This window comes from Dasypus novemcinctus, chromosome 20 (genome assembly GCF_030445035.2).
Source record: "Dasypus novemcinctus isolate mDasNov1 chromosome 20, mDasNov1.1.hap2, whole genome shotgun sequence".
NCBI classification, from domain to species: Eukaryota; Metazoa; Chordata; class Mammalia; order Cingulata; family Dasypodidae; genus Dasypus; species Dasypus novemcinctus.
Genome location: NC_080692.1, coordinates 42,997,189 through 43,017,681, shown reverse-complemented (window position 1 = coordinate 43,017,681; position 20,493 = coordinate 42,997,189). Strand labels below are relative to the sequence as shown.

At 41.8% G+C, this 20,493-nt stretch overlaps 1 protein-coding gene across 1 annotated transcript in view; it reads left to right on the top strand.

Moving 5' to 3' along the window:
• Window positions 1–94: 94 nt before the first annotated feature.
• Window positions 95–20,493, top strand: part of RECQL (RecQ like helicase) — a 45,638-nt gene continuing 25,239 nt past the window's right edge. The window contains exons 1-6 of the mRNA XM_058282871.2: window positions 95–188; window positions 1,930–1,977; window positions 8,663–8,857; window positions 11,252–11,431; window positions 14,974–15,080; window positions 19,942–20,140. Coding sequence (XP_058138854.1) covers window positions 1,962–1,977; window positions 8,663–8,857; window positions 11,252–11,431; window positions 14,974–15,080; window positions 19,942–20,140 — 697 coding nt within the window. The 5' untranslated portion in view covers window positions 95–188; window positions 1,930–1,961. The remainder of the gene's footprint in view (window positions 189–1,929; window positions 1,978–8,662; window positions 8,858–11,251; window positions 11,432–14,973; window positions 15,081–19,941; window positions 20,141–20,493) is intronic.

Genomic DNA, 20,493 nt, shown 5'->3' with positions numbered 1-20,493 from the left:
CCGCTCCCAGAATCCGCCAATCGCAGGCGGCCTTGTTCGCTGACGTGCGAGGCGGCTACGGCCCTGGACCAATTAGAGAAGGGTCTGCTGGCGATTGGTCGCCTGGGCCGCCCCGGAAGGCTGGGCGCTGCCGGCGGGGGACCGCGGGGAACCGGGTGGCGGGAACCTTCGAGGACGAGCGACCGAAGGTGCGTGGTGCCTGCGGGCCAGGCGCCCCTCAGCCCGCGGGGGCAGTTCTTGTGACAGCTTGGGGGCCGAGCGCGCGCCTGCTGCCGTCTCTTCTGGCGGTGCCCTGCCTCCCGCGCCTGGGCAGGGGCGCGGCCGGGGCGTTGGCCGCCGCTGCGCGCGGGGAGCCCGGGCTCCGGTGCACGCTCGCCTGCAGACCGGCTCCGTGGATCCCCGCGGCCTCTTTCGTGCTGAGGTTTAGACCTCGAAGGCGGCTCGTGTCCGGTTTTCAGGGAGGTGCCGCTGGGGAAGCTTCCTCCATCCCCGCCTCGCTGTGGCATGAGGGAGGGTATCAGGTGACGACGGTTGGCCTCGCATCGCTGTCGCCGGGGCGCAGAGCGACTGTGCATCCGCTTTAGCCTGTGTTCCCTTCGGGGCATTTCCTCCAGCCCTGATCATCTGACTTTCACTCCGTAAAATTTTTCCTGTGGGTGTCTCGCGCATACTTCTGCTAGAGCGCACTCGTTTACGAATACGTTTTATGTTGTGATGCCCTTTGCTTGAACTGCATCATTTGGGGAAGGAGAGAGTTTATGAGCAGTCTTATAACGGAATCATTCAAAGAAGTAGCAGTAGCCCCCGCCTTCAATCTCAGCAACCCTATTGAGCTCGTGCTTTTCATATGCAAGGCTTTTTGCAGGGCTTTGTGGCTACAAAACCGAAGTGACTCAACCCCTGCTCTGCTGAAAAATCTTACCGTTTAGCAAAGGGGAATTACGTTTCCAGGAAGAGGTGATGAGATGCTTATAAAAATAGAAAATTAGAAGTCTTCCATTTACTGCCCTACTTAAAAGTCTTTCAGTGGACTGGCCCTTCCGAAGGCCTTAGGAAGGCATGAAGGACCCAGCCTAGGGGTGCCTTCAGGATTCAGAATGTAGGAAGGGCTTAAGGTCAGCAGTCTGGGTGAGGGTAGGTTGTTGCTGAAGTTACCTGCAGAGAACATTTTAAGTTACTTTTAGAAAATGTTGGTTTGTCTACACCAGAGAGTTGGGAAAAGGTATCCATGGAGTTTATGGGGAATATAAAGGTCCTACCCTCAAGCCTTATCTTCCATTGTCCATAGGCCCTCTAATTTTAGTCATCCTTACATACTTGGAGTTCCTTAATACAAACCGTATTTTTTCCTACCTCTTTGAATTTTCTGTGTTCGCTCTCTCTGAAATCTAACCTGTTCTTAGAAGGCCAATTCTTTTTTCAAAGTTGCACCTAAGTTTTAAACACATTTTAAGGGATTAATTTGATCATGTGTGGATGGATGGATTTTTCTTAATCTGTGACATTCGCATCTATCTAACTTGTTATTTGTAAAACAGGTTCAGTCATCCCAATTTTATAGAGGCTTAAAGGAATAGGATAGGTCACAGCAATTTAGCACTAGAACTGACATCCAGACTGGCCTGCTTAACCTCAAATCTTTACTTTTTTGCTATATCACTTTTCATTTGGTGAATGTTTGGTGTTATTGACATTGTATCTGTCTTGTATATTTTTATGTGATTTTGGGCACCTGTTCGAAGTACAGAGAATTTCCTGTAAAAGGTAGTGTGGGAAGAATCACATAGTCCTTACTTGAAAGGTTCCTGTAATATGTAATTTACTTTCTAACATTTTTTTGGGCTTAGTAGTGACAGATTATCATTGATTGAGCACTATCAATGGTAGTTCTTTTAAAAAATGGTGCTATGATTTTTTATTCATTTTTAGAAAGAAATTTGGATCTCCGATTCAGTTTGAGAATGGCGTCCGTTACAGGTTAGTGGAAATGATTACTTTTTTTGTTTATTCTATTCCATTTCAAATTGTATTTTTAAAAAATTGTTTTAAATTTTCTGATTAGGGGAATATGTTTTTGATAGAATTGTGGGAAACCTTAGAATGTATAAAGAAAAAAATACAATTCATTTCTAATTCCACTCTCAGATTAATACTGTTAACATAGATGTATAATTTTCAACAAAATTTGTAACGTTTTATAGCTATTGTTTTGTAACTTGATTTTAAAATATAATTTAAATATAGAATATAGGTATATTTTTAGGTAAGTTATATGTTATAAATATATGTATCCTGTTCTTTTCAAGTGTTATTTACTTAGTCAACTACTGTTGAAATTTTAGACTGTTCCCATTTTTAAAATGTAAATAATCCTGCATTAAACATCTTTGAATCTAAATTTTTGTGTGCCTTTCTGATTATTCTCTTAAGGCAAATTCCTAGGAGCAGAATTTGAAGCATTTTAATAAAATTTGCATATTCTATTTGTTTTTTAATAAGTGAGCTCATGCAGTATTTGTCTGGTTGTATCAGGCTTATTTCACTCAAAATGAGGTCATTAGGGTTCATCCATATTATAGCATGCATCAGAACTTCATTCCTTTTTATGGCTGGATAATATTCCATTGCGTGCATTCTTTGGTTGATGGATACTTGGGTTGTTTCCACCAGAAGGCTATTGTGAACAATGGTGCTATGAACATTGGTATGTAAATATCTGTTCCAGTCCCTGCTTTCAGAAGTGGAATTGTTGGGTCATATGGTAACTCTGTTTGTTTGTTTTTTTTTTTTTGAGAAACTGCCAAACTGTTTTCCAGGGTGTGTATACCATTTTACATTTTACAAATCCAACGGAGTCCACCCCTTGTCTACTTGACGTCCATACACTATCTTTAACCATATTTTACTTCCAAATAAAGACAGTAGCAAAATCGGACTTCTGCTCAACAAGATGGAACTATCCTTTGTGCAGATATGAGGGTGTAGATACTCTTTATTCATTTTTGGGTGATGCTCATTCCTCTTCTTGCGGACATCCTCCTTGATAATCTTGTAATGTGATTATACATCTTTTGTTAGATAGTAGGGGAATTGGAGAGGGGACCAAACAAACGAATTGGTTATACACATATATCAAAATAAGGAAGAAATGCTTATAAATATTACAGTTCTTATTTGTCAGCTGGTCATATAATACATAGCTGGTATTATAACTGCCTTCTTCCACTACCCATTCCACATCTCCTTGCTCTCAGCAACATGGGCACTTTTTTCTTGAGCCCACTGAACAAGGACGGGGTGGCTGGGAAAGAGGCTGACCATATATTCACAGAATGGGTCATAATCTCCACCTGATTCATTAAATTCTTCCTTGGTAGAGGTTACATTTTGGTAAGAATTCATAAGAGACACAAATCTCTTCACATTCTGAGCCCAGTCAGAGAGGTGTGTGTGTGTACCTGTTCCCCAGACCTCATTACCACCAATTTTCCAATTTTCATTCCAAATTCTAGCCAAATCCATCAGGCATTGCTCGTGAATTTGTGTGGATGTGTACCTCTGGCCAAATGAATACCCATGTGTACTGTTTGAGATTCTGCCAGCTGGGAGAAGTTTCCTTCCTCACTGTTCTTCAGGGCTGCCCTGGAAAGGGGCTGTCATGCTTTAGTTACTCCCTTTCCAGTGGTCTAGTATATTGTGCAGATCCTTCTGTATATCAGGCTTCATTTTTCTTTCTCACTCAGCTAGTATTAGGGAACTCACATGAAGCAGAGGTGTAGGTGGAGAGGAGTCAAGCTAGCAGCATTTGGGCTACTGCTCATGCCTTCATTTACACCCTACTTGTGGTAGCTCTTGCGTATACTACTTCATGTCATGATGGAGGTCTGCTTTATGGCTTGCAGGATTGGATGATACCTGGTTGATAATAGGCATTGCAGGCCACATAGTAACTTCTTCTCTTTTAAGACCCAGGAGCAATCCAGAAGTTTTTTCCAAAAGGAAGATAATTATCTTTAGAGGATGGCATAGCTGTGCTCCAAACTCCTCATGGTCTGTGTTGTGACTCATCTGTATGGCCAAAGATGCCGTGTAGCATCCTGCTTGGTATAGACATTTAAAGTATCTTCAAATCTTTTGAGCCAAATGGATTAAGTGGCAAGAGAAGTTGTATGGCACCGTTACCTCTTGTTTGAAGGCCCTGCTCAAAACTGGCAGCTTTTGGGGTTACTTGGTAAATGAGGTATGTGTTACTAAGTGAGGTATAAGTGGCCTCCCAAATCTAAACATTCCCACTAAGCTTTGTGCTCCTTCCATAATGATAGGAAGGGCCAGATGTAGCATCTTGTCCTCCTTGGAAGGGGTATCCTAGTATGCCCCACACCTTGGGCCTTATAGAAGAGTGTGGGGCATATTGTTGGGTTGCAGGCCCCCAAATTTTTGCGGAATTTATCTTCCGTCTTCTGGTATGCATAAGTCTTAATACTTTGTCTAGAGCAGTTGCTTACCAGGTGAGATAAGCATAATACCATAAATGTAACGTATAATGGTCAGGCACTCAAGGTCCCTGCAGATTAGATTATGACGTAGGGCTAGAGAGTTCATATAGCCCTGAGATAGGATAGTGAAGATGTGTTGGTGGCCTTGCCAGCTGGAAGCAAACTACTCTTGATGGTCTTTACTAACAGGTAGAGAGACTAAAACATTCAGCAGATCTATGACTGAATACCAGGGACCAGGGGATGTGTTATGTTCTAACAATGAATGCACATCTGGAACAGCAGCTGCAATTTGGAGTCACCCCTGGTTAATTTCACAGTAATCCATTGTGAATCTCCAGAATCCCTTTATCCTCTGCGCATGCCATCTTGGCGAGTTCAATGGAGATGTGGTAAGAAGCTTCACTCCTGCATCTTTCAAGCCCTTTATGGTGGCTGTCACTTCTGCAGTCCCTCCAGGAATGCAGTAACACTTTTGGTTTACTGCTTTGATGGGTAAAGGCAGTTTTACTGGCTCCCACTTGACCTTCCCTATACCATATAGTTCTCACTTCCTTTTGGGTCTGGAAACCAATGTGGGAATTTTGCCAGTTGCTAAAATATATGTTCTGATTTTACATCCTGGAACTAGGGAAGTAACCACAGAGTTTTACTGTGCCCACTGTATGATAGACCCATCCATATTTCTTTGATCACATGTCTTCTAGAAGTTCAGTCCTTGCCCTGGTGGGTCACAGTGGTGCTTTGGATGTCCAGGAACCAGCATCAGTTCAGAGCTAATGTTCAGGAACTCCTGAGAAGTTAATTAAATCCCTTCTGCTGTTGGACAATTACTGTGATAAAATTTCTCCGGGGAAGGCTAGAGGGAAGATTTTCAGTTTAGTAGGGCCTTCCTCAAGGAGACCCAACCTTCATTCAAGGGTCGCTGGCTGTATGACGTGACTCAAGCCTGGGAATTGATTGAGGGGCTGTGACTCTACTTGTGGTGATTCATAGTATATAAGGAGACTTAAATTTACCAGAATTAGAGCTTTTCTATATATACAAACCAAGTAATCTGTTTCCTTTAGGGACATCATGATCAATTAATGTAGCATGAAAGATTTCTGTGGGTCACACTGTTCTGATTACTGCCCATTATGGGAACCACATCTTTTTTGTACTTGGTCATTAATTGCCAACACTTTTCTCCAGTACCACGGATTGCATCATTCTCATTGAATTCAGGAGTCCAGTTTGAAGGCAGTACTTACCCCAGTCGTTCCTGGCTTACAGAGAACAGCCGCCACAGTCCTCTTCAGGGTGTCTTGGGCTCCCTTCATGAATGTATTTCGCACAGCCTTGGTAAAAGGAGAGTCCCCTGGATCCTGAAGGACAGAGAGCAAGGGGGTGGGTGGTAAATCTGTTCTCCCTCAGCCTTTGGAGAGCTTCCTTTATACCCAGGAAGTTCTGGCACTTCAACCTCATTGAAATCCATGCCTGTGTCTCCATCCCAATTTTCTGACATTGTTCTTTGGTGCCAGGTTTCAGGAAGCCAATCAAGCAAATTATTAGTGCTATAATACGTAGCACATTAAACCCAGAATTTCTTAGCCAGTCCATCTTAATAACTTTTTGTTGATTCAACACTATCTTATCTACCCACAGGATCTACTCTCACATATATTTCCTAGGTTTCTATTGACCTCTTTTGGGAAATGTAACTCTTGGTGAATATTGCATTTCTTGTATCACATCCCCTGGGCTTGCTGGGGCTTGAAACTACTGAGAGGTGGTGGGAGTCGATCTGTAGGAGGATCAGCAGTCCCTTGCAAGGCAACCACCTCAGGAGTGGCTATTCCAAGTATTTTAGGTAGCAGGAGGCTAACCATTTCAGGAAGAGGAGGAAGGGCCAAGGAGACTTAGAATTTAGTAGCTTCTTTAGAATCTGCGTATATGTTTCCTATCCCGTCAGTGCCCTAACTTTGTAAGTTAAGAGTCCCCGTGAGGTTGGGAATTCAGTTTGTATCGTAATTCAGCCACTTGCGGGATCTAGACTTAGGATTGGTTTTCAGAAATCTTGGCCCTGTAGCTACAGAAAAGAAGGGTTTCTTTTAGGGCAATCATAGAAACGTTGAGGTCCTTAAGGGAGGTCCAGCAGTTCTTCTCCAAGTTCTCCAGCATACCTTCCATTATTCTTTGTCTCACTAAAATGTTCTGCGACAGCAACTACTTGGCTACCCAAAGACTTGCTTTCTCTACACTTTTAATTACTGATGTCTACAGGTTATAATTTAAATACCCTTTTCCACTGCATGCTGTGGAACACCAGTGTCCCCTTTGCCACTGGAAACAGGTCATTAATGCCTTTATATCTATTAGATCAGAGAAATAATTCCAGATAACCCAGAGACAATTAGGAGAACAAAACCCATCCTTCAGTTTCTGTTCCTCTGGAAGAAAATCTTTCCTAGTTTGGGTTTGATCAGGGAAGCCGAGCCATTGTGAGTGGTGTAAGGGATTTATTGTAGGCAGTAGTCCTTATGTGTGCATGGGTGCTGGCTAAGCAGTTGTACCTGTGTCTGCTGCTGTTCTGAAGTCACAGGACCAGCGGTTAGGAAGGGAAGAAGGATGTGGTTTGGGGGAGGTAAAGGCAAGCTGGAACCTGCAGGGACAAGCTGCAACCCTTGAGGACAAAGTGGAACCCATCTCTCTCTTATTGGGACTCATGTCAGTGTGTCGTTGCTCCCAAGCTCTGCCTTTGAAGGCTGGTGCCCTGGTGAAGAGCTGGTGCAGTTCATCACAGAAAGCTGCACACAAACCTGTTCTAAGGTTCAGGGAAGCTGCTGCCCCAAGGAGACTGAGCAGGAGCTGGAGGAACAGTCCTGGCTTCTGCCCCATGCCAGCAGGGTAAGCCTGCAGATCCAGGAGAATGTGAGCGAACTGCAGCAGCACCTGATCTACGCTAACTACAGATAGGAACAACATGACTACTGCTTCATTCCCACCTTTAGTATGTGTCAGAGTTCACTTGTGGCCAACCCTAGCCCAGAATCATACAGAGAAGGGAGTTCGGCATGTGGTACAATACAAAGCCACCACAATATCCTACTTTTGAAAATGTAACCATAAGATTTCATTGCACGAGGAGATATTAAAACTGGCTGATTAATGCAGGTGGATGTATTAGAAAGCACCAAGAACATCTTTAATCTTTTTCGTAGCTATCATTGATGTGTCAAAGGGAATCTCATTTTGATTTTAATACTTGGATTGATTAGAATCATACACTGAGGCCTCTTTATAAATTAGATACAATGGAGTTGTAATGCCAATTCCTGTAGAATATTTGATGTCTCTTTTTAAAATTTTTAATTATTTTTTTATTTTTAAGGAGATACCTAGGATTGAACCTGGGATCTCATACATAGGAAGCAGGTGCTCAACCACTGAGCTACACCTGTTGCTTTTTTTTTTTTAAGATTTATTTATTTATTTCTCTCCCCTCCCCCCCCCCACCCGCCCCAGTTGTCTGTTCTCTGTGTCTATTTGCAGCGTGTTCTTCTTTGTCCGCTTCTGTTGTTGTCAGTGGCACAGGAATTGTGTTTCTTTTTGTTGCGTCATCTTGTTGTGTCAGCTCTCTGTGTGTGCGGCTCCATTCCTGGGCAGGCTGCACTTTCTTTCGCGCTGGGCGGCTCTCCTTACGGGGTACACTCCTTGCGCGTGTGGCTCCCTTATGTGGGGACACCCCTGCGTGGCAGGGCACTCCTTGCGTGCATCAGCACTGCGCATGGGCCACCTCCACATTGGTCAAGGAGGCCCGGGGTTTGAACCGTGGACCTCCCATGTGGTAGACGGACGCCCTAACCACTGGGCCAAGTCCGCTTCCCATCTTGCTTAATTCTTTATAATACTACTATGAAAGTTAGGTATTAACCCCACTTTAAGATATAGAAATTGAGGCTCAGTTAAGTAGCTTGCCTGAGGTCACTCAAGCAGGTGAGAGGAGGACCTGAGATTTAACCAGGTCTGTGTGGCTCTAAAACATGTTCTTAACCACTCTGCTATCCTACTTTAAGTTTGCCTGTAGCTAGTGTATTGGGAACATATCCTACAAATCAATGAGAAAACGTAAAAGTTTTAAATAACTCTAAGCTTATCATTATATTTTCTTTCCCTCATCACAGCTTTAACTGAGGAACTGGATTCCGTAACCAGTGAGCTACATGCAGTGGACATTCAAATTCAAGAACTTATGGAAAGGCAACAGGAGCTTATTCAGAAGAAAACAGTCCTAACTAAGAAAATAAAGGAGAGTCTAGAGGATTCTTGTGCTGGAAGCAACAAATGTGATTCTTCACCTGCTGCTTGGAATAAAGAAGGTTTACTTTTTTTCCTTTGCTAGTTTTTTGTTTTTTCCTTTCCTTCTTGCTTCTTTAAACTAGAGTTAAATTATTCTCCATGGTTTTTAGTTTCCCAGAGTTGCTGTAACAAAGTACCACAAAGTTGGTGGCTTAACACAGCAGAGATCAATGGTCTCAGGTCTGGAGGCCAGAAGGACGACATCTGGAGGGGAGAGCCCATCCTTGCCTCTTCCCAGCTTCTGGTGGGTGCTGGGAGTCCTTGGGCTTCTGCCTTCTCCCGTGTGTGTCTGTGCCCAGTTCCTCCCTTCTTATAAGGACACTTGTATTGGATTTGGGGTCACCTAACCCAGTGTGGCCTCATCTTAATTAAGAGCCTTTTCAAAGATCTTGTTTCCATGCAAGGCCTCATTCACAGGACCAGGGGCTAAGACTTGAATGTGTCTTTGGGGGACACTGTTTACCCCATAACAGTGAATCCACACTTTCTGTCAGGTTATACTCTCTAAATGCAATGGGAAACTTGGAGGCTGCCCATCTTTACTCACTTTCAGTATCTTTCTCAGTTAAGCTTTTGTTACTCAGACTTTATTATTTTTTTCCAAATATAATCAATGCTTGGAAAACAAGGTATTTATTTTAATTAAAGTTTCTAAGTGTTAACTAAAAAGAAAAAAAAATATTAAGAAAGAAATTATTTAAACTCCTTGCTAAAATCTAGTTCATTTTTCTGCCCTAGTGAACAAATCTTTCTTGGTTCAAGATCTTGTTAAACATTATGTTTATTTTTAATTATAGAATAACATAGGGTCAGAAAGAATTGCCGTTTTTTTTGGGGGGGGGACATTGTTTTCTGGTGATTTGCTTTATTTTTTAATATTTAACTTTTTTTTTTTTTTAAGATTTGTTTTATTTATTCCTCTCCCCTTACCCACTGTGGTCTGCTGTGTCCATTCGCTCTGTTTTCTTCTGCATCTGCTTGCATTATCCTGTGGCACTGGGAAATTGTGTCTCTTTTTTGTTGTGTCATCTTGCTGTGTCAGCTCTCCATGTGTGTGGCATGACTCCTGGGCAGGCTGCACTTTTTTCACGCTGGGCAGCTCTCCCTACGGGGTGCACTCCTTGCAAGTGGGGCTCCCATATGTGGGGAACTTCCCTGCGTGGCATGGCACTCCTTGTGTGTGGCAGCACTGCGCATGGGCCAGCTCCACACAGGTCAAGGAGGCCCTGGGGATCGAACCCTGGACCCTCCATATGGTAGATGAATGCTCTATCAGTTGAGCCATGTTCCTTACCCTGGTGATTTGCTTTAAACAAGCTATTTACAACAAAAATTCTTGACAATTGTTAATTGTTCAAAGTGCTTGATTTTTTTTGTGATACTGTGAATTCCCTGATCAGCATTTATACTGTTTTTCAAATACCCCACCAAACACCAACTTCTCTGTGTGGGATAATTCTAAACTGGCAAATGTTTTTATTTCTAATATACAGTTTCTTATGATGTGTCATTTAATTTGTTTTTGCTTTGCTTAGTTTTGTGAGTTTAAACTAACCTCAAAGTTATTATTGTTAAAGTTAAATGGTCCTTTAGTATTAAAAATCTCATATATGTTTTTTTTAAAATTATTTATTTATTTTTAAAAATTACATTAAAAAAAAATAGGTCCCATTTAACCTCACCGCCCCCACCCCCCACTCCCCCCACAGCAACACTTGCTCCCATCATCGTGACACATCCATTGCACCTGGTAAGAACATCTCTGAGCATCACTGCACCCCATAGTCAATGATCCACATCATAGCCCACACTCTCCCACGTTCCATCCAGTGGGCCCTGGGGGGATCTACAATGTCCCGTAATTGTCCGTGAAACACCACCCAGGACAACTCGCCCTCCCGAAACCAGCTCCACCTCTCATCTCTTTTTTTTTTTTTTTTTTAAAGATTTATTTATTTATTTAATTTCCCCCCTCCCCCGGTTGTCTGTTCTCTGTGTCTATTTGCTGCGTCTTGTTTCTTTGTCCGCTTCTGTTGTCGTCAGCGGCACAGGAAGTGTGGGCGGCACCATTCCTGGGCAGGCTGCACTTTCTTTCGTGCTGGGCGGCTCTCCTTACGGGCGCACTCCTTGCACGTGGGGCTCCCCTACGCGGGGGACACCCCTGCGTGGCAGGGCACTCTTTGCGCGTATCTGCACTGTGCATGTGCCAGCTCCACACGGGTCAGGGAGGCCCGGGGTTTGAACCGCGGACCTCCCATGTGGTAGACGGATGCCCTAACCACTGGGCCAAAGTCCGTTTCCCTCTTATATATGTTTATACTATTCTTTTCCCTTGTAAAAGCTACCATTCAAGTTTGTGTTTCATTTATAAGCCCAATAGGTCTAATGTTTTTGGCTTATTTTTCTCTTTCTAGATTTTCCCTGGTCTGGAAAGGTTAAAGATGTTCTGCAAAATGTCTTTAAACTGCAAAAATTCCGATCGCTTCAGCTTGAAACGATCAATGTAACAATGGCTGGAAAGGAGGTGTTCCTGGTTATGCCAACAGGAGGTGGGAAGAGCTTGTGCTATCAGTTGCCAGCATTATGTGCAGATGGTATGTAGTAATAAAGGTTCATTTTTAGTTGAGGAAATGTCTGTTTTCTTGATAAATTTTTATGTGTTTTAAAAAATAATTTCTAACCACACATGTAAATATCAAGTGAATATTTGTTTTATTCATCTCTGCATTAATATATGTTTAAAGGATTCACTTAAGGGGAAACCTTAAAGACTCTTGAGAGTAATGTTTTCCATCTAGTTCGTGAAACATAATTAAGAAACAGGTTGTAGGAGAAGAACTGGAAAAAGTGTCAGTAGACCTGGATGCGAGTTCTAGATCTTTCCTGAGTATCAGCTGTGGAGCTAGGCTGTGAACAAAATAGGCAAGGTCCATTTTTCACAGAGCTCATAGCTTCCAGCAGTGTTTTCTCAAACTTTAGTCTGCATATGAATTACCTAGGGGATCCCTTTATCATGCAGATTCTTTCTGTTTAGTGTGTGACCCAAGTCAGGCATGAGAGCCAAGATTTTGCTTCTCTAAATTTCTAACAAGTTCCCTGGTGTTACAGAAGCTGCTGGTTGGGGAGTTCCAGGGGTCTAGAGCAGCAGTGAGCAAACTTTTCTTAAAGAGCCAGGTAGTAATTATTTTAGGCTTTGTGGTGCTTTGGTTTCTGTGATAGCTTACTCTACTCTGCCTTTTTAACAAATAGCAGCCTTGGGCAATACATAGACCAGAGGGCGCGGTTGTGTTCTAATAAAACTTTATTTATAAAAATAGGTAGCCAACCCTAAGTTTGCTGATCCCTGGTCTAGAGAATATAAGTAGTTTGTAAGAAGGTGCAATAAGGGTTTTGGGATAAAGGTTTTAATATGGAATTGAAGAGTCTGTGAAGATGTGATGTGGTCTAGGGGATGTCAAGAAAGGCTGTCTTGAGGAAGTGGCATTTGAACTGAAAGCTAAAGGATGAGTAGGCAGATGGGACGGGAGGAAGGAAGAGTGGTCACGCTGTAGAGCAACGTGTGAGAGCACCAGAGTAAGAGAGAACGTGCCCCCTAGGGTGCATTCTGTAACTTGAAGCATCTCAGTATGGCATGCAGTGTCAAGCGATGCGGAAAGAGCCATTTTTAAAATTTTCTTTTAGATTAACAGGAAGCCATTGGAGGGTTTTAAATAGGTAGGTAACTTCTCAGGTTTTTGCTTGAGAAAGATAATTCCAGTAGATGGAGGGATTCCAGAAATATTTAGGAGGTAGATTGGATAGGAATTGGTATTAATTAGATGTAGGGGAAGGGAGAAGGCATAGTCAAGAATGATACCCAAATTTTTGGCTTGAGCAAATGATGAAGTTGTTCACTGAAATTTAGTGTACTGCAGAAAGAACATGTCTGGGAATGGGAAAAGAGGGAAGAAGATGAATTCAGTATGTTGAATTTCAGGTGCCTGTAAGACATCCAGGTAGAATTGTCCCATGACCAGGAGGATGCAGGCGTCTACAGCTTGGTGTGAGAGATCTGGATTAGAGAGAAGAGTTAGAGAATCTCAATGTGGCAATTCCCATTGAATATCCATGAGAGTAATTTATATCATCCAGAGCAATTTGAGAAGAGGGCCTAGAACAGAAACAGAGAAAGAGGGGCTTCCAGATTGAAAAGGAACAGCCAGAGTGAGGGAGGATCATCAGGAGAGTATGGTGTCATTAAAAGCCTGGGGACAGAAGTGTTTCAAGGAGGGATTGGTCAGTAGTAATGACCAATGGCATCAAAAGGTCAAGTAAAATAAGGACTTTGGGTTTAGTGGCAAGGTACTCATTTATGACCTTGGCCAGACCAATTTCAGCAGAATGGTTGGGTGGAAATCAAATAGCAGTGGTTTGGAAATGGGTAGTAATTGAGGAAGTGGTGCTAGCATGGGCCATTCTTTAGAAAAGTATGGTTATGAAGGGAAAAAGAGTGAACCATAAATGAGGTGTCTAAGGTTTTGTCAAAGATGAGAGAGATTTGACCAGGTTTAAGTATAACGAGATGATGCTAGTAATAAGGGGGAAGAGCAAAATACAGGAGAGAGAACAATTGAGAAGGCGAAATCCCTGAGAAGATCTTAATCTGAATGTGTTTTTTAAATGACTCTCCTCTCACTAGAAGTTACTGTCAGGGTCAAACTACAGAAATGTAAGGTCATATGATTTTAACAATGTAAAATAGCTCTGGTAATTTTGAACAGTTTCAGCTATTAAAAGGGGGGTATATTACTAGAACTTTATGCAGACAATAAACTGTTAACTGATTTCTACTCAGAATGAATTAATCTGGTACAATAAGTGGAAGAATACTCATGCACCTATAATTTTTTTTTTTTAAAGATTTATTTTTTTAATTATTTCTCTCTCCTTCCCGGCCTCCCCCCCCCCATTGTCTTCTCTCTCTGTCCATTCGCTGCGTGTTCTTCTGTGTCCACTTGTATTCTTGTCAGCGGCACTGGGAATCTGTGTCTCTTTTTGTTGCGTCATTTGTTGTGTCAGCTGTCTGTGTGTGCAGTGCCATTCTTGGGCAGGCTGCACTTTCTTTCGAACTGGGCGGCTCTCCTTATGGGCGCACTCCTTGCGCCTGGGCTCCCTACATGGGGGACACCCCTGCGTGGCATGGCACTCCTTGCCCGCATCAACACTGCACATGGGCTAGCTCCACATGGGTCAAGGAGGCCTGGGGTTTGAACCTCGGACCTCCCATGTGGTAGGCGGATGCCCTATTCATTGGGCCAAGTCTGCTTCCCTCCTTTCATTCTTAATTACCCATGTTGCTATGTTTTCTTTGGAAAAATTTGGAATAATTTTCTCTGGTGTAACTGTATAGTATTTGACCTGATTTTATATTACTTAATGAGATTACCAAAACTGATGGTTAAAAATGTTTAGTCTAATTTTATATATCTGTTTACTCTTATTTTTGCTAATTTAGCTTATACTTACCTTGTATAATCATTCTTGGGAAGCGGACTTGGCCCAGTGGTTAGGGCGTCGGTCTACCACATGGGAGGTCTGTGGTTCAAACCCCGGGCCTCCTTGACCCGTGTGGAGCTGGTCCATGCTCAGCGCTGATGCGCGCAAGGAGTGCCCTGCCACGCAGGGGTGTCCCCTGCATAGGGGAGCCCCATGCACAAGGAGTGCGCCCTATGAGGAGAGCCACCCAGCACGAAAGAAAGTGCAGCCTGCCCAGGAATGGCGCCACACATGCGGAGAGCTGGCACAAGATGATGGAACAAAAAGAAACACAGATTCCCATGCCGCTGACAACAACCAAAGCGGATGAAGAAGACACAGCAGAGAGACACAGAGAACAGACAACGGGGTGGGGAGAAGGGGAGAGAAATAAATAAATAAATAAATAAATAAATAGATAGATAGATAGATAGATAGATAGATAGATATCATTCTTATTTACAACCCTGATTAATGAGTTAAGAATAGTATATTTCTCAAGCTGCATTGCAAATTAGTCTGAATTGATGGTTAGAGCCCCAAGTTATGACAAAGAAGTGAAATGTTGGCCATTCCTTGTGGCAGTGGTGTACTATTTAAATTTGATGTTTTTCCTTTTTAGGTTTTACACTCGTGATCTGTCCATTAATCTCTCTTATGGAAGACCAATTAATGGTTTTAAAACAATTAGGAATTTCAGCTACCATGTTAAATGCTTCTAGTTCTAAGGTATGCTGCTGTGGCTTGCTTTTGTGTTTCTTTTTAATTTAAACTCTTTCTTGAAGTAGGGACTTTAATGGCAGTTGAGTTGCTTATAAAACTGGTAAAAATTATTCTGTTATTACTACTATTACTATTTTGTATCAGGAAACTACGTACTCATGGGCCCTTTCTTGCTTACTGCCTATTTTATTTTTGTATGGTCTGTGTGCTAAGAATGGTTTTAATATTTTTAAATGGCTAAACAAAAATCAAAAGAATAATATTTCATGAAATATGAAAATTATATGAAATTCAAATTTCAGTGCCCATAAATAAAGTTTTATTGGAACATAACCATGGTTGGTGGTTTACATATAGTGGCTTCTTTCCCACTCTAATGGCAAAGTTAAGTAGTTGTGTATGGTCCACAAAACATAGCATTTACTTTCTGGCCTTTTACAGGGAATATATGCAGATCTCTGTTTTGTATTATCATTCTAAAATGGTAAGCTAGAATTTCCAATTATGCAATATAATTAAATTAAAAAAAATAGCTAAGAAGATAGCCTGTCCTTGTGAAATTTCTTTTGTTTGGGAGTAGACTATCTTATCCTTATCTGCAGAATAAAGCATTTCCGAGTTATTCTTTATCTGAGCATTTATAATTGAAAATTCAAGTACCATATACCCATTATCCACTGAAAACAGTTTACACATGGCCAATCTTGTTTTATCTGTATGTTTTCATTTTCCCTACTCTCTTGGTTTATTTATTTATTTATTTATTTCTCTCCCCTTCCCACCCCCCTGTTGTCTGTTTTCTGTGTCCACTTGTATTCTTGTCAGCAGCACTGGGAATCTGTGTCTCTTTTTTGTTATGTCATCTTGTGTCAGCTGTCCGTGTGTGTGGGCAGGCTGCATTTTGTTTGCGCAGGGTGGCTTTCCTTATGGGGTGCACTCCTTGTGTGTGGGGCTCCCCTGCATGTGGGACAAACCTGCGTGGCATGGCACTCCTTGCGCGCATCAGCTCTATGTGTGGGCCAGCTCATCACACGGGTCAGGAGGGCCGGGGTTTGAACCCTGGACCTCCCGTGTAGTAGGCAGATGCTTTATCAGTTGAGCCAAATGCGCTTCCCTCATTTATTTATTTGAAACAGATTCCAGATAGCATATCATTTTGATTGTATATTCTTCAATAAATATAACTTAACTTTGTTTTTTCCCCTCCTCCTCCCCTGCCCTGCTATTTTTGCTGTCTGTGTCCATTCGCTCTGTGATCTTCTATATCTATTTCTCTTTTTGTCTTCTCTTGTCATCTTTCTCCTCTAGGATTCACCAGGATTTGATCCTGGGGACCTCTGATATGGCGAGAGGTTCCCTGTCACTTGCGCCACCTCAGTTCATGGTCTCTGCTGTACCTCACCTTGACTCTCCCCTTCGTCTCTCTCTTGTTGTGTTATCATCTTGCTGTGTGACTTACTTACGCTGGCACTGGCTTGCTGTGTGGCACTGGCTCGCCGTGTGCCAGGCAGACACTCATGGCAGGCACTTGGCTCACCACGTGGGCACTCAGCTTGTCACATGAGCACTCATCCGGGCACTCGGCTTACCACGTGGGCACTGGCTCGCCACATGGGCACTGGATCACCGCGCAGGCATGCTTTCTCTTCTTTTTCACCAGGAGGTGCCAGGGATCAAACCTGGGTTCTCATATGGTAGGCGGAGGCCTTATCACTTGAGTCACATCTGCTTCCCAACTTAACTTTTTTAAAAAAAGATAACCAAAATGTCATCATACCTAAACAATTATCAATTCCTTAAAATAAATAATATTCAGATTCTGTCTTATCATTTAAAATTTTTATTTAAAAAAAATCATGAATTGTAAGATTCATGCATTGATTGCATTCGGTCGATTAAGCCATATTTTCCCCTTATCTTTTTTGGTTTTCTTTGCAAATTATTTGTTGAAGAAACCAGGTCATTTGTCCTGTAGATTCCTACCTTGTGGATTTTCCTTACTGCATCCTTGTGATATTGTTTAGCTCCTTCCTTTTAGTTAGACCCAGAAACTAGATTATATTTGGGCTTGATTTTTTTTTGTGTGTGGCAAGAGTTCTTATAAGCATATACTTGCTGTGGCATCACATCCAGAGGTATATATATAAAATGCCTCGTTGACTTTTTGTTATATTATGGTCAGTGGGTTTAGATGATGTCATCCTGATTTACAGTTATCAAATTCTCTATCAGCTTTTTATTTTTTTAATTTAAAAAATGTTTTCTCCCCCTTCCCCCTTTCCCCCCCATTGTCTGCTCTCTGTGTCCATTCGCTGGGTGTTCTTCTGTGTCTGTTGTATTCTCATTAGGTGGCTCCAGGAACCCATCCTTCCGGAGTGGGAGAGAGGCGATCATTCTCTCGTGTTATCTCAGCTCCCGAGTTAGTTGAGCCTCATATATGGTCTCTTCTCTGTTGTGTCATCTTGCTGTGTTACCTCTCCATGTGGAAAGCACCACTCCTGAGTGGGCTGCACCCCTGCACGGGGTGGCTCTTCCTGAGCAGGGGGCACTCCTTGCATGAGGGGCACTCCTGCATGGGGTGCATTCCTACGCGGGGGACACCCCTGTGCAGGGCGGCACTCCATGCACTCGGCGGCACTCTGCATGTGCTAGCTCACCACATGGGCCAGGAGGCCCTGGGTATGGAACCCTGGGCCTCCTATATGGTAGGCAGAAGCTCTATTTGTTGGGCCATGCATGTCCGTTTCCCTTCTCTGTCAGCTTTTCATCTAAAGGTTTTAGCAGCCACTGATGGAGCTGCCTACCTTAGGTCCATTGTTATTTAGGTGGTTACAAAATGGTGGTTTCTAATTCTGTCATTCCTTCTTCATATATTAGTTAGACTTTTTCTATGAAGAACTTTTTCCACATCAACTACAGGATAAAAATGCTTGTTTCTTTTTCCTTCTTTACCATTTTTCAGAAGGAGTTGGTTTTCCAGAACCATTCTCCAAAGGTAGTCAGTAAGTTCTTTTGTTTTTTTCAAGTATAATTATAAACTTATAAATTCTTAACATATCTAACGTATTTTAATCCATCAGAATTTTTTTTTGTATGCTGAAGTAGTCCGTTCTTTTGGCTGGAGAACCTCTTCAGGTTGGCTCCCGAATCTTTTTTACTTGATCAGATAGCATTTTTTAGTTTCCTTGCTTTCTTTTCCAACAAGATATTTTGTGCTGATTTAGTACATTTCCTGCTCAAACATTAAATTAGCCTTTTCTCCAAGAAACCCTGGTTCCTTTTAATTTTTTTGTTTTATGTCATTATACTTTAACTGTTCTCTCATTCAACAGAATTAATCTTTTGAGAACTTCTTGCCCTTCTAATACTGTATTCTTAAAAATGAAAAAGTAATAGTAATAGGAAGTAACTTAGAAGTTGCAGATAATTACAGGTTCATGCTTTATCATTTCTAAAGCCTGGAGAGATAGGGGATAAGTCAAGACTCGTTTCCTGGTAACTTTCACTAATAGTTCATAGGATATGACTTCAACTTTGATGTTTTAAAAAAACAAAAGTTAAAAACTTTGGTTCTCCAGTTATTTTGCCAGAGGTTCTAGCATTTTGTTGCAGTTGCTCGTTTTTGAGGAAATGGCCTAATGTTTTGGGGACATTTAGGACCAGTATGAATGTTTAATACATTTTAGTCTCTTAACAAAATTAGGAATATCTATAGGATTTAGTGAACTACCTCTTGGGTGGAATGATGAGAGCAATTTTGACTGTATATTTCTATCCCGTTCACCTTTTTTTTTTTTAATTTGCCATTGTTTCTTTTTATTTTAAAGATTTATTTTATTTACTTATTTCTCCCCCTCCCTTGTTTGCGATTGCTGTCTGCTTTCTTCGTCTGTCTGTTGTGTGCTCGTCTTCTCTTTTAGGAGGCACGGGGAACTAAACCCTGGACCTCCTGTGTGGGAGGTGGGTGCTCACTGGCTTGCGCCACCTCTGTTCTCTGCTTGTTGTGTTTCCTTGTTGTGCTTCTTTGTTGTGTCATCTTGTTGCTTCATCTTGTTGGATCATTTAGTCATGTCAGCTTGCTGTGCCAGCCTATTGCGTCAGCTCGCTATCTTGCTCATCTTCTTTAGGAGGCACTAGAAACTGAACCCAGGGCCTCCCATGTGGTAGGCAGGTGCCCAATTGCTTGAGTTACATACACTTCCCTCATGATTTTTTTTTTTATACTTTTTGATTTCAGTTAGGTTAGGAGAAAAAAATGGCATGCAATGTACTGTTCTTTAAAATAATGTCAGAGCACTAAAAATATAATAACTGTTACCTTTTATGATTTATTTTTTGCCAAAATCTTAATTTAAGGAATAAGATACTTTATAAAGCTCCATGACTTTATATTTATATAAAGAGATAAGTGGATTTGATAACCTGTTAGAGTAGCTAATCAGGAATAGATTTTGTTTATGGATCCATGAAATGATTATAATGTTATAATTAATTAAACCCACCTTTATAATCATAGCTATTGCTTTCAGTTCACATTTTAGTATTTATTATGAACAGTTTAGAATTATGCCTTCATAGAATAGGTGCTCTGTATTGCAGCTTCTTTTCCCATTCATTTTTTTGTTCTTTTTATTGTAAAGTGAGACTATTCTTGTGTCATCAATAATTTGGGTGTAAGTAAATAACTAAATGCTATTTACTCAGCTGCCATGAAGTTTAGTATGGAGGCATGGTTTTGATTTTAATGATTTGTAATGAACTAAACATCTGCTGCTAGAATTACCGAAGGCTCTTGTCTTTATTTACTACTTAGTGTTGGAGTTTGCTGGCTTAGTTCTACTGTCATGTTTGTTTTTTCTTTTAATAGGAGCATGTGAAATGGGTTCATGCTGAAATGGTAAACAAAAACTCCAAGGTAAAACTAATTTATGTGACTCCTGAGAAAATTGCAAAAAGCAAAATGTTTATGTCGAGACTGGAGAAGGCCTATGAAGCAGGGCTGTTCACTCGGATTGCTGTGGATGAAGTCCACTGCTGCAGTCAGTGGGGGCATGATTTCAGACCTGGTATGTACGTGTCATCCAGAAAGCGCGATGGCAGGAACTGCTTGCACACTCAGCTTCGCATCCGTTAAATGTGTTCTCTTAAGTACTTATTACTCACTCTCTTTTGCCTTAATAAGAGAAGGCTCAAGAGGCCAAATCTTTCCTCTCTTTCCTCCCTGCCACGGGGAGTAAAGCCAGGGTCAGTTGGGAGATAGAAACCATGCCAGGTGTTGGAACAGATTCGGCCTAATTGCCTTTATCTTTGGAAATATGCGTTTATGTGTAGTGTTATACTCTTCTTTCTTTGCCAGTGGCATTTACTAACCTCCAGGTTCTGTACATTGGTTGAGGAATTTGCATCTGTTCAAACTTTT